The sequence below is a fragment of the Nomia melanderi genome, chromosome 3, assembly GCF_051020985.1.
Source record: "Nomia melanderi isolate GNS246 chromosome 3, iyNomMela1, whole genome shotgun sequence".
NCBI classification, from domain to species: domain Eukaryota; kingdom Metazoa; phylum Arthropoda; class Insecta; order Hymenoptera; family Halictidae; genus Nomia; species Nomia melanderi.
Window position 1 is genome coordinate 2,446,024 of NC_135001.1, and position 16,107 is coordinate 2,462,130.

A 16,107-nucleotide genomic window follows, 5' to 3' on the forward strand; every position below is an offset into this window, starting at 1 on the left:
TACTTTGGGTTTGGGGTTACACAGTTGACGACGGAAATCTTCCCGCGGATTTCCCTGGTTTACCGTGCAGCTCTCCTAACTCCGTCATTCTGTGGTCACCAACACTCGCTATGATTAACACTAAAACTACCAGATGGATTAAAATCACTCATTTCTGATGTCCTTTCTTTACAATTACTAAAAAGATAACAGATGTTTCTCTAAGGAATTATTAAAGAAATTGATTTGGCGATACGCAAACTGAATTGTGAATCAATCAAAGTCTCGATAGATGCACTCTTGAAGTTTCTATAGAGGATGTTCGAAAAGTCAATTTAACTACTGTGTAGTTTTAGTGTTAACCGAGTTAACAAACAGACAAGTTTGTGGAAAGAAATCGACTTCAAATTTAGGTGGACAATTTCAAACGGGAAACTACTAGGAACATAATAGTCTAGACGAATGCCAGATGAAAAGATCTTGAAGGTTCTCTTGCCAATAGGAACTAACTTAGGCGAATTGTTTCACTAATGGCTCCTAGTTGCAACCAATGATCATCAGCGAGGCAGACCTAGAAGAACGTAGCTCCAATATTCTTTCAGCACTTAACCTGCAAGCGATGGAGTCTAATCGAAAATGTGCTGATCCTGACAGAAGGGTCACGAGACGTAAAACGCCAATTCGAGAGGAAGCATCGCGACGGCGAAAGACGCGCGAGGCCTCTGGAAATAGAAGAGTGACACAAGAGTGAAGGCCTGCAGCGCGAGCCGCGGATGCACCGTAAAGTTGCTTATTTTAAATAGGAGCCTGCTCGAAGGCTCCGCCGATGGAAATAGCAAAGGCCGTCCGCGAGCTTAATACGCTATATCGCTCATTTCGAAATCGTAAACCATCCGTAGAGACCTACGATAACCTTCCGCAATCCGTGGGAACTCTCCGGCTACCGCTTCCTGTCTTCATCTTCGCGAGAACCTACTACGGAATCGCAGTTATCAGCCGTGGTCGCCATCAAATGCATTTCAAACCATCAGACGAACATCCTCGTTTTAACACTACACCTACGAAGCAATTAAATTGACTTTTTGAAATTTCTCTATATTGATATTGATTGATTCACAATTCAGTTTGCGTATTGCCATATGAATTTCTTGAATAATTTCTCAGAGAAATATTTGGTATCTTTTCAATAATTGCAAAAAGAAGAAATCAGGAATCATTTTGATCCGTCTGGTAAGTTTAGTGTTAATACCGCGTACTAAATACTTAAATTGACCTTTAATGTTGTTATTAAAACTGCCGCCATTGCAGTCACTCGAAAATTAACGCTCGGCTTTGTGACTCGTTGTCACCTGTGGCAGCTGTAGAAAGGTCTACATAAAATTACTTTCAACTTTAAATCACCATATGCGATAAAATTTAATTTCCTGATTATAATCTTATACTTTGTGTTTTCTAATAGAAATTACTGCTTTGTGTATCGTGTCGGTATTTAGTTTTTAATTAAACAATTCATTATCGAGTGTTTGCATTTTACTTTTTATACGAACTCTCGCGTTTCAGTTGTTCTTACTTTTTAAAGATTAAAAAGTGTTAAAGATTAGGAAGCGGAGAATTTAAAAGCTAGCTATTCTGAAATAATACGTATCGATTTCGTGCCGAGTTACGTTTGAAAAACAAATAAAAGAGTGCAGACTCGAGCAGCATCAGGGTCCAAGAGGTCAATGTCCCCTTTCAAGGATTAGTATCCAAAGGGTCGTTGAACCTTTGAGACACGCTAAGAATAGTACGAAACGAAAATTCAGAGTCGAAATACTCCCAGCACCCAGAAACTGCGGTGGCAATACGGTAAAAACAATACAAAACATCGGAAAGAATTATTCGTTGAACGAAATACAAATTTGCCTTAGAGAAACTGGAAAATTTCTATAAGAAAACTTATAAACTCTATGAATCGAGTAACGCGTGACATATTTCTCAAGAAAAGACAACATTCGCGTTGTCGTCAGAGATTTCTGACGATAGAATTTATAAAAATAATACACAACTGTTCAAAAGAAATTGTTTATTATATTCAAATATTACTAACGAAAAATCTAGTTTAACAATAAACTGAACATACATGATCTGCCGAGCAAGTACAATTTATAGTTTATCAATTAACTTATATTTAACAATTATTACCTACACAATATATGTAAATTATTGATAGAATTTAAATATACAGAAGAAACGCGATGCTAGGGAAATATGTCGTGCAAAATCCGAACAATATTTGAAGCGTGATATAAATAATAACTAAGCCGGGTCGAACTTTCTTCCAAAAATTCCTGGCGTTGCATCACAGGATTAAGGGTAAGACACGAATGGCATTCTGCCGTGGAAGCGACGCAAAACTTCGGAAGTCTAGACTAAACAACGCTGCACTCCGTCACGATCGAGACCAGGCTTAAGCAGTTCATCATCGGGATCAATATGTGTTCACGTGCGTCAATAATCTCGAGAATAGGTAACCGTGTAGAGAGACATACTAACCGTGCTAATAACTACAATAAAGCAGTAATAATATTAATAAAATCGAATCAATTCCTCGGACACATTTATCTATAATTACCTATTAATAAATCTGTCCAGAAGCATCTATGTAAATCTATCTATATGTATCTATCTATAAACCCTCCTATAAGTATCTGTCTATAAATCCACCTATAAGTATCTATCTATAAATCTGACTATAAGTGTCTATCTATAAACCTGCCGAGAGCGAAAAATATCATTTTAATAAGACGCCGAAATAAATTTACATTTATATTCGATCCGATACGATCGGACACAGTTGTCCATTGATGGATGTCGAAACGGTAGAAAGATTTCAATCGGATATGTATCAAGTGACATTGAACGCATCATTCGTTTCATTTTAATACGCAACACTGACCATTCGGAGTTAGCTTCCGGCAAACAGCTTTCAAAACAAAATTTCAAATATAGAAGGGGCGTGGAGAAAAAGATTGATAAATATCCGTTTCGATCATGCCAACACGCCTGTTCCTCTGAGTCACGCCCGATCCGCACGACAGATATTGTCCAGACGATCGCCAGGAAGAAAGTGAAAAAAGGGAAGGTTACGACACTTTCCTGCATTAATCCCGTCATAAATCTCGCGAGCGAGCGATCAAAACCGTTCCTGCGATTTGTTACTGTTACAACAACAATCTACAGTCGGAATCTGAAATAATTCGTTTTCGTCGAACACCTTCCATATTGGTCGTCCGTCGATCTGGGAACGAGGAATAGAGATCAAACGTATTGTTTGCGCGATAAACCGACAGAATTATGAAACGATCATAACGTAATCCTTTGTGCTAGAGCAGAAATAATTGATAATTCTAATGCGAATTAACCGTGGGTCATTAAACCACATTCAACAGACTATTGTTCCGTAGACACACAATTAGAGCAGACGAAGATGAATCGGATTACAAGATGAATCGTATCGATAAAGATCCACTTTATATTTCTTGTTACTTATTTACAAAAGAGAAATTGATAAATTCTTTTATATCTTTTACCACTGATATTAAAGAATTTTTATTTCTTCGTCGTCTAACCAGAAATGATTTCCCCCTGTCCGACATAGATACAGTTGTTTTAATGACATCGGTGATCGAGGATTAATAGACACATTAAAATTGTATTGAACGATTTTTAACACTAAAACTATCGAGCAGTTAAACTGACTTTTCGAAATTCTTCTATGAAAACTCCAAAAGTTCATCTATCTATCTATATAGACTTTAATTGATTTCCAATTCAGTTTGCGTATCGCTACATCAATTTCTTTAATAATTCCTCCAAGAAACATCTATTACCTTCGTAATCATTGCTAATGGAATAAATCTTTTAACACTAAATCTACCAAGCAGTTACATTAACTGTTTGAAATTCCTTTATAGCAACAAGGATGTATCTATCGAGACTTGCATTGATTCACAATTCAGTTTGCGTATTGCCAAATCAATTTCTTTAATAATTCCTCCAAGAAACATCTATCACCACTTTAATAATTACAAAAAGAGGACATCAAGAATAAGCCATATGCTAGTTTTAGTGTTAAAGGTGTATTTATCTATAAACATCCTGGATGGACTCCATTGGCTCCACAGTGAATGTAACCTGCAGACATGCTTAATGCACTCGATCCCATCGCTAGCAGAACAGATCGTTGGTTTTTCAGTAAAGCGCACGATACGCGGCGAAGAGGGTACACAAAGAAACAAGCAGCCAGCAGCCGGGATTACTCATCGCGAGGCGTGTTCGCGATTTTCACGGGTGTTTATCACGGTTTTAGTCGGAGAGGCATATCGGCCTTGGGTCCTGGCAACGCTCCTATAAACGCAGGAAACTTCTCGGAGAACGCTGTATCCAAATGCGTGGCTGCGTTACGCAAATTATTGCCGCGGGATTATTCACGGTTTCCCTCGATTCCGCCTGGTCCGTCTCTACGCGTCGACGCGTAATTGTCTTTTCGGCCTTTATCTTCAACGTCCGCCCACGACATTTTTGATTCACGGATACAGTGGCCATACTTCTTACATATTAAAAGATGCTCCATCCAAACAACATCTCGCTTCTTTCACAGATTTAACGGAAGATTCGATTCTCTTTGAAACTTGAATTTAATTCTTTAATTCTTTAATGTTACGATATTAAGAAATTCTTTCTTTTTTCAATTTAGAACATGAGTGTTTAATACTGTATCAATATACGATCTTTCACGCGAAGTTCGTATATCTTTCTGCAAAAGAGAGATCTTGAGTTCTTGTTGTTGCCTAGAATTTGTTCCGATACAATCGAATCAGGCTGATGCCACGAGAACATTGTAAATTTCATTTTGGTATGCCACGTAAGAGAATTTCGTAACGCGCAGACTCCTGTCAGTCGGTAACTTGTTTAGACACGTGTTGGAACAAAGCCCCAACATTTTCAGGTTTGTCCTTTATTTCCACCTAGAAAATATGGTCACTGTATCAATAGATTAACGCTGATATTCGGTCAACGTCGAATGTAAGCTTGGACGTCGTTGGATTAATTTCGCGTAGGTGTTTATTTCGAACTGTTCACTGAATTCTTGTTATTCGAATGTTTCGTACTCGTTCGAACAGTTTATTTGAAAGCAAGTTTAAATAGTTCTCAATGACTATCGATTTTACGTTTCTGTAAAGCTAAAATACGCACACTAAGCAATAAGTTTGTGTTCTGTTTGTATTCGATTCGTTATTCTTATCTTTCATCCGTTATCCGAATAAAATGGTGTACACTTGACGCTGCTCTAGCGATAACTACAACTGTGCGATGCGGATTGTTATCTTCTTCACTGGAACGTCTAACGTAAGAACCATTTCTCGCGCGAATTGCGCGAAATCGAAACAGCCGCAAGATGTTTTCAGTTATTCGCGTTCCGCCCGAAGGAACGGAGAAATATGCGCTGTTTTCAATATTAGACGAACCTTTTTGTTTTAGAGCCGGTCTAGGTTTGATTTATTTGATGAGATCAAGACGAGGCGTTACGTAATCCGATTAGAAGCTATCCATTCCTCAGGAAACTTTTGTTTTCGCGTTGCTCGCACGGAAGAGGCGGGAACGAATTTATCGCGAGACGGAATATTATTCTTCGATCGAAGTGTGCGTTGTTTGGATTCGCATAAAGCACTCAAATAATTTCACGTTTTCATGGTTTCCTGTGCACGGGAACGGATTACTCAGCTGCAGACCTTACTTTGTAGAATATGCACTAGTGCTTCTCGGAAATAATTGTCACCAATTTGACACATGTGAATCAGCTAACTGCAATCCTGATTCCAAACTGGAATGTTCTGACCAATAAATTATGAGTTATGGAACCACTGTCAAATAAACTCCTATCTGTAGTTCTACCCAGTATTTATTGCCAGTAATAATTCAAATCTTTCATAAAATTTGATACTACTACAGCGAACTCAACCGCGATGCACTCTAAAACGAGAATTGATCAGGTTTCAATCTGTCCTCGCAATTTATGGGAATGAATGAACTCCTAATAGGAAAATAGTCAGTCTACCATTATCCTGAACAACTAGGATCTAGGAAACACCAGAAATCCATTCCAAAGTTTTCAAATATTTCTCTTAACAATACATATCCTGCTACGACATAAATCAACCCCTAATAGAAAAATAGTTAACCCACTATTATCCTAAACAACTAGGATTTAGAAAATACCAAATATCCATGCCAAATTTCCCAAATATTTACCCCAATAGTACATTTTATGCTACGAAATAAATCAACTCCTAATGGAGAAAGAGTCTACTATTATCCTGAACAACTAGGATATAGAAAGTACCAAAGATTCGTAGCAAATTTCCCAAATATTTACCCCAATAGTACATTTCTTGCTACAAAATAAATCAACCTCTAATGTGAAAATAGTCACCCTACTATTATCCTGAACAACTGGGATCCAGAAAATACCAGAGAACCATTCCAAATTTTTCAAATATTTCTTTCAACAATACATATCCTGCTGCTTCATCTTACCTCGCGCCGTGTGGTGGTGGTGGTGGTAGTTTTACGCGTGGTACTTGTCCTGGTCATGGAACTCAGGGGCGAGTCCCAGTCCTGGAAAACTTGCGTGGTCGCCATGATGACTCGCACGGGGTCTCTCAGAATTAAACCCACTATTAAAATTTCACTGGATCTCGCGGCTGAGGTACCGTGGAACAACGTAATCCCTTCCCTGAGCTACGATACACACTCGAACGGTCTTGCTCCTTAAACGATAATCCTTGATCGTTCTGGGCGCCGATGGGCAGAGCATTAACGTAACCGCGTAATAGGGGAACTTTTCAGACTTCGGCTTTCAAATATTCTTCTGAAGCACTCGGAGCCTTCCAGTTCGCCGTATAAATCCAAGTTTCGCTATCGAATACCTTCCTCCGGCCGATAGAAATATTAGTAACGGATTCTTAAATGGGAAGTTGATAACGGCGCCGTTAACCGATCATTGGGGAGTATCGGAAGATTCCGCGGAAGTTCTCGGAGTAACCATACAATTAATTTATTTTAAATAATCCTGGACACTCTATAACATTCATTACCACTGGATTGCGTCGTTTTAACCGATTCCCCGATACATACTGATTCATTAACCCTTCACGCCTTAAATCTTCTAACGTACCATTTTCATCGGAATATTTCACGTACGTAATACAAGCGATTCCTTGAGAAAACAACGATGAACGATAGACTCGTACCGAGCTTAGCAAAAAACAGCTAACACGGATACTCCGAGAACTTCCTAGACTGCGACGAATCTTCGGGAACGATATTGCTGATGCTTTCACCGCGAAATCGGCGAGGAAACGTTCTCCGGGACACCCGCAGCGTGCGGAAACTATTCGAAACGTTCTCCGGAAACGGTTGCCCGATATCGCGGAGCCGGAGGATCAGCTAGTAACTCGTTGGTGAACGGTACCTATGTGCTCGCCCCATCGGACGACACCCGGGTGCCGCGGAACGCGAGGATCGCGGTGCGTGCCCACGTCGCGGAAAGCTGCGTTGCTGCTTCGTTGGAGGATGAAACCGCGATTCGAGGTGGATCTCGCGCGACTGAGCTTGGTAAGCACGCGTTCAGGCATCGCGGCGAGTCGGCCGCTCCGCGCCCCATCCGCAGTCTAATTCCAGAAATACGGAGAAACACGTATAATTAGGACGACGACGGCCACCGCGACGACGACGACCACGACGATGACGGCGACGCCCGCCGCGGCGACGCTCGCGCTACGAAAAGAACCGCGCGTAACTCGTCGCGGATAGATCTACGGTATGTGCAATGTCAAGGGATCGCCAGGCGAGCGCCGTTTCCGACGCGACGCACCGGAAGTCCGAGAAGTCCCCGGTTTGTTAAAATATTTTGCGCCGTTTGGATGCCATCATGGAGCCAATGTTCTGACGCGAGCCGAACGGTTTCCCTTGTTGGAGATGATAGTTGTTTTATTTGTTTGTGTTACGCGTTCATTGATGAAAGGTAGTTCTTTGCGTTCGTTAATGTGATGGAAATAATACGTGTGGTTATTAATTTTGATACGAGGTATTTGCAACGAGATAGATGTAACATTGTAAGTGAAACAGTTTAGAGAGAGGGAGAGAGAGAGAGAGAGAGAGAGAGAGACATTTTTTTTTCTTTTCACTAGAAATATTTGACAATGTGCAATAAAACATAGACGACACTATTTGAAATGAAGTAATGAGAAGACATACGTATATTAAGAAACAAAGCTATTTTATATAAAGTGATTGGTAAAAATGCAACGTGAAACATGAAACTTATCGAGTAACCTTCACCTTCCTGTTCAAAGCAGTAATTAATATTATATTCAAATATACCGGAGATTCTGATCGTAACAGAACGATCGAAGCTTGCAAAGTAGATCGGATTTCCAGGGTAGTGCCAAGGACACGCTACCTCACGAGGGAATTATTCGCGCAAGGTGTTGGCAACAGATAAATGGTCTCGATTTACGGTGAATGGCGATATAATACCGGTTTCGCGGACGGTCCCGAGATAAATTTCGATCGAGATTTATCGGTGGCATCGGCTGGATGGTTATCTCCGGGTATAACTCGTCAAATTTCGCTGGCGCCGCCCGGCTCGGGCTTAAGGGAAACAAAAGGGCCTTGATTACGCGGGGGTGCTGCGCGGACCGGCGGGGATGTGATGGACGAACCCGGAAAAACGAAACAACCGGCCGGGTCGCGCGAAGAAAAGCGTGACGCGCGTCGACCGAGGAATAATGGCAGCGCCGCGGTCTCGCATTTCGCTGCGCGCGGCACAGGAAATAAATCAAATATCGACGGTGCACGCGTTCGTAAATCGAATTCCCGCGGTACTGGCTCGTTGACAGCTACAGCGGCATGAATGGGCTCGTAAGAAATTTCTGATTTTACGACCGGCCACCCGGGGTCGATGAATTTACGCCGATTTTATGCGCCTCGCGGCGGAAAAAACACATGGGACGTGCAATAACTGACGAAAACTTTTCCTTCTCGAGCAGTTAATCTTCGCGGAAATTCACGTAACTTCTTCGCTAATCGCGTAACGCGACTGTCCCGGTAATTACCCTTTCGAAATTCTCCGCGAGTTCTGTACGTCCGCGTTTAGACCGCGGATACTTACGTATGCGTGTTCTGTAGGGATGTTTGAAAGGGCTGAACGGGGATTCTTGTAGGAAATTGCGTGTTTACGGTAGTATTAACACGTTGAATTTTATAAAGCACGATTTTATAGAGCAAAGTACAGAAAATGGAAGAATATAGTAACTTTGTAAGGTCGGGGGAACATTTTTTGAAAATAAATAATAAAGTTCATCTAGCTGAATGTCACCACATCAGATAGCATTATTTATAATACAGAGAATGTGTCTAATAATGGTCGTTTAATTGAAGTATAGTAATTCGATTTGGTTAGGGGTCACCGGTAACCATGGCATTCAATGTTAAGGGATTAGTGTTATTATTTCGAGGGATTTGATTTGTATTTTAGCTTAATTGGCGGTGAAGATTATGCAAGTCTTAACGAACATTGCGATGAAATATATTTGTAGATATACCTAAGTAACTCAGTGATTACGTCGATTTTCTGATAAGAAATAACTGTAACACATAATAACTGAAGATTTGTTACATCATTGGTTACAGTCGACGATCTCGATGCTCTTTTTCTCGCGGAATCGCTTAACACGTGCCTCCGAACAAAAGCTTGTAGATCCAGGTGTAATAATAGAGTACAGAAACGTAAAAATAAACGTACACGCATCGAGTATGGACGTTCTAAATAAACGAGATGGACGTCCTTGTTTTCACCATGAAATATTGTCGATCCCCGTGGGAGAAGATTATTTTTTAGTAGTTTTTATTTCAGTGTGCTTCCAAGAAGAACGTGTTCCGTGAAAAACACGTGATAGAATCGTCGCCGCGGGGTAAAAGAGGTTAAAAATTCGATGCGAATAGACGAGATTTAAGCGCGAGCGACGTTCAAGATACAAGTTCAACCCCGGTCCCCATTAATCTTCCGAATTTTATGACAAAAGATTTATCCCGCGGAATATTTGAACACCGTTCGTGACGTTGCAGTAAGGTATATACAAAAAGGAAGACAGCGCGCGTAGTGACAATTGCCTTCTACATAAATCCCGGAATAATTACCGTGGGATCACGGTTTTAGAAACGGTGTCGTTGTCCGGTTAACAAACCGGCGATTAATAAGGTATTAATGCATCGATGTCATCGCGATACCGGTTCTAGCGTTACGAGCCAACCTCGTTTAACACTCGACGCACACGTCCCTCTTCCGTGGAATTCAATTTGGCACTATTTTAGGGGATAAATTATTCGTTCCTCTTGTTCCTTTATATTGAGAGAATTATTCGAGAGTTGGAAGCACGCGATAAAGTGCTGCCTCCAGAGGAGACTGTAACGCGTTCCATTTTGAACACTGCGGCGCCGTCATGATTTCCGTCTCGGACAATTGTGGACGGACAGGATTAAGAAGCGTAGTGTAATTTTAATTATTCAATAGTAAGTAAATCGTTTTTAATCACTGATTAATTATTGTTCGAAGATACTTTCTAATTTAATTGAACTATAATATTTTCAGTCGGAGCACAATTTGTGAATTAATCTTGAGAAAGTACGTGGTAACGCGTTATATAACAGATTATAAAAATTATAATGAATATAATTTTACTATGTTTAATCAGCTTTAGAAAAGCAAACTTCACTGAAGCTAATTAAACACTGCAATAAATGAAATTTAGTTTCTTTCAATTAAGTTTCCAAAGATAAACTTGCCTGAAACAAATGAAAAATCTACAACAAAGAAAATTTAGTTTCTTCCAATTAGGTTCCCGAAAATAAAGTTACAGGCGGAACGAGGATCAAGGGGGTCAGTAGTGTCCGATAAAGAAGTTTGCGGTATTGAAATTGGAAATTTTCTTCCGATTTATGGCATCTTGTTTCTTCCGCGAGCGCAGACGTCCAGCGTCTATCCTCTCCATCCTCCTTCTATCATGGCTCCCCCGCTGAAAATGCTGTTTCGTCTTTCATCTATTTTCTGACTCAATGATTCCAACCTCACTCGCTCCGCTGAATTTCCTCTTCGTCGGTTCTCTATTTCCTTAGCCGTTTCTCGGGCTTCCTTCTTATGGGTTAGTCGAGTTACTCTCTGCACTGGCCCGCCTCGACCCGGCCTCGCTGTCCCGCAACATTTTTATCCGCGTCTCGCACAAATTACCGTATTATAGTACTCTCTGCACGGCTTTATACGCACTTTATTTCTTTACTGCCTCGCGGTTCGTGTTACGCTTTCGCACGCTTTATACCTTTACACGTTTCTGATCTTCCCGACGACATTCCTTCTGGTTTGCTCTGCGCACGTTCATTGGCTTACCACTCACTTTCATCCTTTCTCAGTGAATGTATAAACGCTGTACACTGTCTATGCTATAATGTTTGTAAAGCCGGACATAAATTGGAAGAAACTCATTAGCTGGTAAATCTGAGAAATATATCTTAGGAGTTCAAAGATGAAATGAATGATGCTATTATCAACTAAACCTTATGACAATCACATTGCACTACAATATAAAATACACAAATCTATCGACCTATTATATCTCCATGTCAGTGTACCCTTACTCCATAGAAAACCAGCAAATTCCTCGACAGTTGTCCAATGGAATCGATCGAAGACAATTTCCTCTGGAGTAGCATCTGGTACATACCTACAACGGCGTTCTAACGATCATTGGCTGAGTCTAGGGAAACCAGATCACTGCCAAAAACCAAAGCATTCATCTTGCCTCCGTCAACGCGTTCGTCGATCCATCATAATCACTGATCCGTTATGAAAGGGTTAATTTCGAAACCAGTTGTCCGTCTCTGATCCAGAGCCACGAATAATGCCCAACCCGAGCCGGTCTCACGGCTCTGTAGCTGCGCAGAACGGATTGCGAAAGCGAATCTTCTTCGATCTTAATCTCTTTTGAGGAGCTTGGCGCTGTGTACAGCGCTCTAGGTATTCCGGAAACGATAGTGTCCAAAAGGAACACGCAGAGGCATGGTCTAGCAAGACAGATAGTTATCACCTCGCCGGACGCGATCCCCCTTTCCTGAATCCCCTTGGCAACTGATCTGGAGTACAGTTTCACGGACCTCTATAACCGATCTAATAATTCAACGATGATGGCTGGCGAAGAAGGAGGAGTAGACGACAAGACGGTGGAGGTGGATAAAGGATACTCGTGGACAGTGCTGTCAACTGGAAGCCGCCGCTGTTTCGGATGTGTCTTCGACTGTTCATTCGACCGTCCTCGCTGCGACCATCATTTTCCCGAGAGAAGCGGCCGGTTGAGAGTATTACCCTCGAGCAGCAGCAGCTCGGCCCGGCAACACAAATAATCGTAAAACTGTTAACGGTCTCATCGAACAGCTAAAAACTATGTTCTTATTTGTTCGCCGCTTTTGATCGCTCTTCCGCGAATTTGTTCTTTCTTTCGGGGGCCGGCCGTCTACCGTCCAGCGACGTCGAAAGACAATTAGAACGATCATCCTCGTAGTGGCGTTTACGAGCCGCTATTTTTAGGAAACCACGGAACCCACTGGTTGTGTCATTTTGTTAAAATGTACTTAAATATTGGACTAACAGCCTTAACACCGTGCGAGCGGTGCCAAACCGAGACGTTTATTTGGAATTTAGAGACGCATGTCTGGTAATGGGTATTTAAATAATACGGAAAACGAGAGTATAAAGGCATGGTCGGGTTTAAATAGATCGTTTTCGTTGCGGCTTGCCGTTTATGCGGTTCTGTTCAAATTTAGTGTAGCGTGTATATACGTACTTACATACTGCGTCCGTCGCTACGTGTACCGCGTGTTTCCGCGAGAGCTATACATACTAATTACTTAATCTTACACGGAGAAAACGGAGTATCGTGTGAATCCCTGTAATCTGGGTTTCGGCGATGAGAATATTTGGACTGAAAAGTAATTCGTTAGGTTGACATTAGAACTGTCTATTCGTTAATTCAACTTGTGATTTTTCTATGAGAAATCTAACATGTTTATCAAAACTTCGATCGATAAGCAACTCAATTTCGACATTAACACTAACTACCAAGGACTTAGCTGACTTTTCTACATTTCATATCCATATTTATTAAAATCTCAATTGACTTATATTTCAATGTAAGTATTACTAAATCAGCTTCTTTAACGATTTCTCACAGACGCATCTGTACTTTTTCAATAACTGTAGAAAAAATCAGGAATGAATTATTTTAATCCATCGGGTAGTTCTAGTACTAAATCAATTCCTTTGATAATATCTCAAGGAAACCGTTGTCGTCTGTTTGATAACTGCGACCGAAGAATTCGCAGCTCTAGCGTCAAGTAATATTTTAAGCATATCCCGGAACGTTAATTTGGTAATTGTGAAACGATTTCATTCGACTAAAGTTCACGTCAAAATAAATCATCGAAGATCGGAGATCATCCAAGCGCCATATTTGATCCGGCGAGCAGCACATCCGGCGGCGAATTCGTCGCGACGACGGATCCCCGATGTAAAACGGCGGTAACGGCCAGTAACCACCCGCGAAACAGATTATTTATAAACGTAATCCCGTTCAGTCGCTGCTCAGCCAGATGGCAACACCGGCTGAAAGCTTTCGCGGGAACTTGAAAGCTTCTCGGGTCCGGAGCTTTTCCGAGCGAGCCGCCAGATGGAGACGAGCATCAGAAAGAATGCTCTCTTCTCCGTTTTACCAGTGGTTCCGACGAAAAAGCTCTCTACCTGAGAGCTTTTCGGCAACAATGACCGATCGAGAACAATTTGGTCGTCCTCTACATCCGTTATTTCTCGAATTCGCTAAATATCAAACATTTCATCGAATCGCAGAGCTATGTTATTTCAAAATTTTCTTAATCCCCGGTTGAACTTCGAAAGACCGAAGTTTCCAGGAAACTTCGAAAAAACTGCGAGCTTGAAATTTTCGTAAAGCTTCCAGGTAAGTAGTTTCACGGTGAACTCTTTCTCCTTTTTTATTAAAAACGGTACGGACGGTGGAAGTACGATATGAGGTTACGGTGGGCGCTGGCTTTATTAAATTCGTCTTATCTTAACCGCCCACGCGGTTATTTTTTCAGTGGAACGAGTATTGAGAACGAATTTGAAATTTGGCTGCCACCGTTATTAACTTCCAGTCGCCTCTGTGTTTCAATGTTTGCACGAACTTCGGAGTGCGCTCGAGGAACGCTGAAAGAGAATCGCGAGCCGTGAACGTTGAATATTTTGATCGCCTCGAGAATGAATGGAACGTAAACGTAACGTTACGGGTATACGTAAACTGGCGCCGGTAATATTGTAAAATATTGAAGAAAACTTTGAGTTACCTCGAATTTAGAGAGGAGCAGTTTGCAACGGGAAATACCTGTGGGTTATGTATATCGTGGAGCGAAGTGTGAAATAATCAGCAAATAAAAGAAACTATTGTGAAAAGACTGTATTCACGGAGTGAACTGTATTGACACATTGCACTCCGAATTTTTTTTGTATTTTTTCCTGGAAAACTCTGTATTATTACGATATTTGATTTGAAATGCATTTGAAAACATAGGTAGTTCGTAGAGAGTAGTGTAAACGATTCTTCTTAATATATCTTCTAATAATATCGAAAATAACAATAATATAAACTATTTGAAAAATATCTTGACAAAGAATCAAAGCTACGAAGAAAACTGATGTCACGCTCGACATAGGAGCGCAAAGGGTGAACATATTACATACTGGCAACGAGAAATCCCATTTTTATATGAAAGCTATCTAACTTTACTAATTACCGCAGCATTTAAAAAGATATTCAATTTCATTGGAATTGATTATCTATTTATAACATATTACATAGCAATATGATATTAGAGTTTCCCAATACATAGTGATATAAAATGATCTCGAAAATTGTCATCCGCACAATTCAGTTTTCTGTCTTCTATTTATTTTATTTTATTTATTTTCTGTCTTCTGATTTTTAGTCTATCGTTTAATTGCTAGCCCTACATTAATGTAACGTTTCAGATATGTATAACACAACTGGAAAGTAAAATTATAAAATTGAATTCCTTATTCTTTTTCGTAAGTTACAAATCTCGCTTTGATTGATGTTGAAAAATATTTAACTATATTCACCGCTGCTCACGGTTCTAGCAGCTGAAATTTAACAGGCGTACAATGTGTTCCTGTTCCAGGAACAGGCTATCAAAAACGTTTCTGACAATCGCGCACGATAAAGTTCCGATCCCGAGAACCCAAAATAATCCAGAGAATGCGGGGCTAATTAGAGACTAGAATTAATTACTCGCCGAATAAACGACAACGGAACTGCGACCGAGAACATGCGTGCGTTTTTGTTATTTAACCATTCGGCTGCGGTCGCGTTCGTTTATTATTGACTATTCGAAATGCTCGCGATAATTGTTACTTTGAAAGATATCTCTCAAAATTCACAAAAGACGTAGAATAGAAAGAAGAAGAGTTTGTGCAGCAAGTATAAACTGGCGCCATTAGTTCGTCTATATTGCAAATGTGCTGGACGTGTCGCAAATATTTTCATTTTCTCGTGTTCCGTCGTGTTGCCAAAACACGTCTGCCTGTAATTTGGCAAATCTGATGGATTATGGTTCAAAGACTCAGGCCTGGATGAAATATTTCGATTGTTTATCATTATCAGCGTCGAATATTACATTATCCTCGTTCCGATCGTTACGCTGAACGAGATTTCGTCACGTACAGTTTATTTCTGCTCGACGTTTAATTGGAAATTGAAGTGAACCGTAAATTTAACCAAATTTATGAAGACCGGTACATCAGGTTTTTCTAAATCGCTTTTTCTAGCTACCACTCGACGTCTTCCTGTGTTTCTCGGTTGCTAATTTATTGCATCTCTCGTGTACATTATAGTGGTTCTGTACGAAGACCGGACAAAATTATGATTCCAGAAAATATCAAGAATCTCGTAACGATATCTTTCATAAAAA

The 16,107-nt window shown here is 40.6% G+C and overlaps 1 protein-coding gene across 14 annotated transcripts in view; it reads right to left on the bottom strand.

Moving 5' to 3' along the window:
- Positions 1 to 16,107, bottom strand: part of tmod (tropomodulin) — a 109,023-nt gene that overhangs the window by 66,829 nt on the left and 26,087 nt on the right. The window contains exons 1-2 of one of the 14 annotated variants that reach the window (XM_076366405.1): positions 7,493 to 7,740; positions 6,556 to 6,812 (exon numbers count right to left, since the gene is read on the bottom strand). The exons of 12 other annotated variants lie outside the window; for them this stretch is intronic. In XM_076366405.1, coding sequence (XP_076222520.1) covers positions 6,556 to 6,660 — 105 coding nt within the window. In that variant the 5' untranslated portion in view covers positions 6,661 to 6,812; positions 7,493 to 7,740. Of the gene's footprint in view, positions 1 to 6,555; positions 6,813 to 7,492; positions 7,741 to 16,107 lie in introns of those variants that run through there. One more of the 14 variants, XM_076366404.1, reaches the window with a different exon arrangement.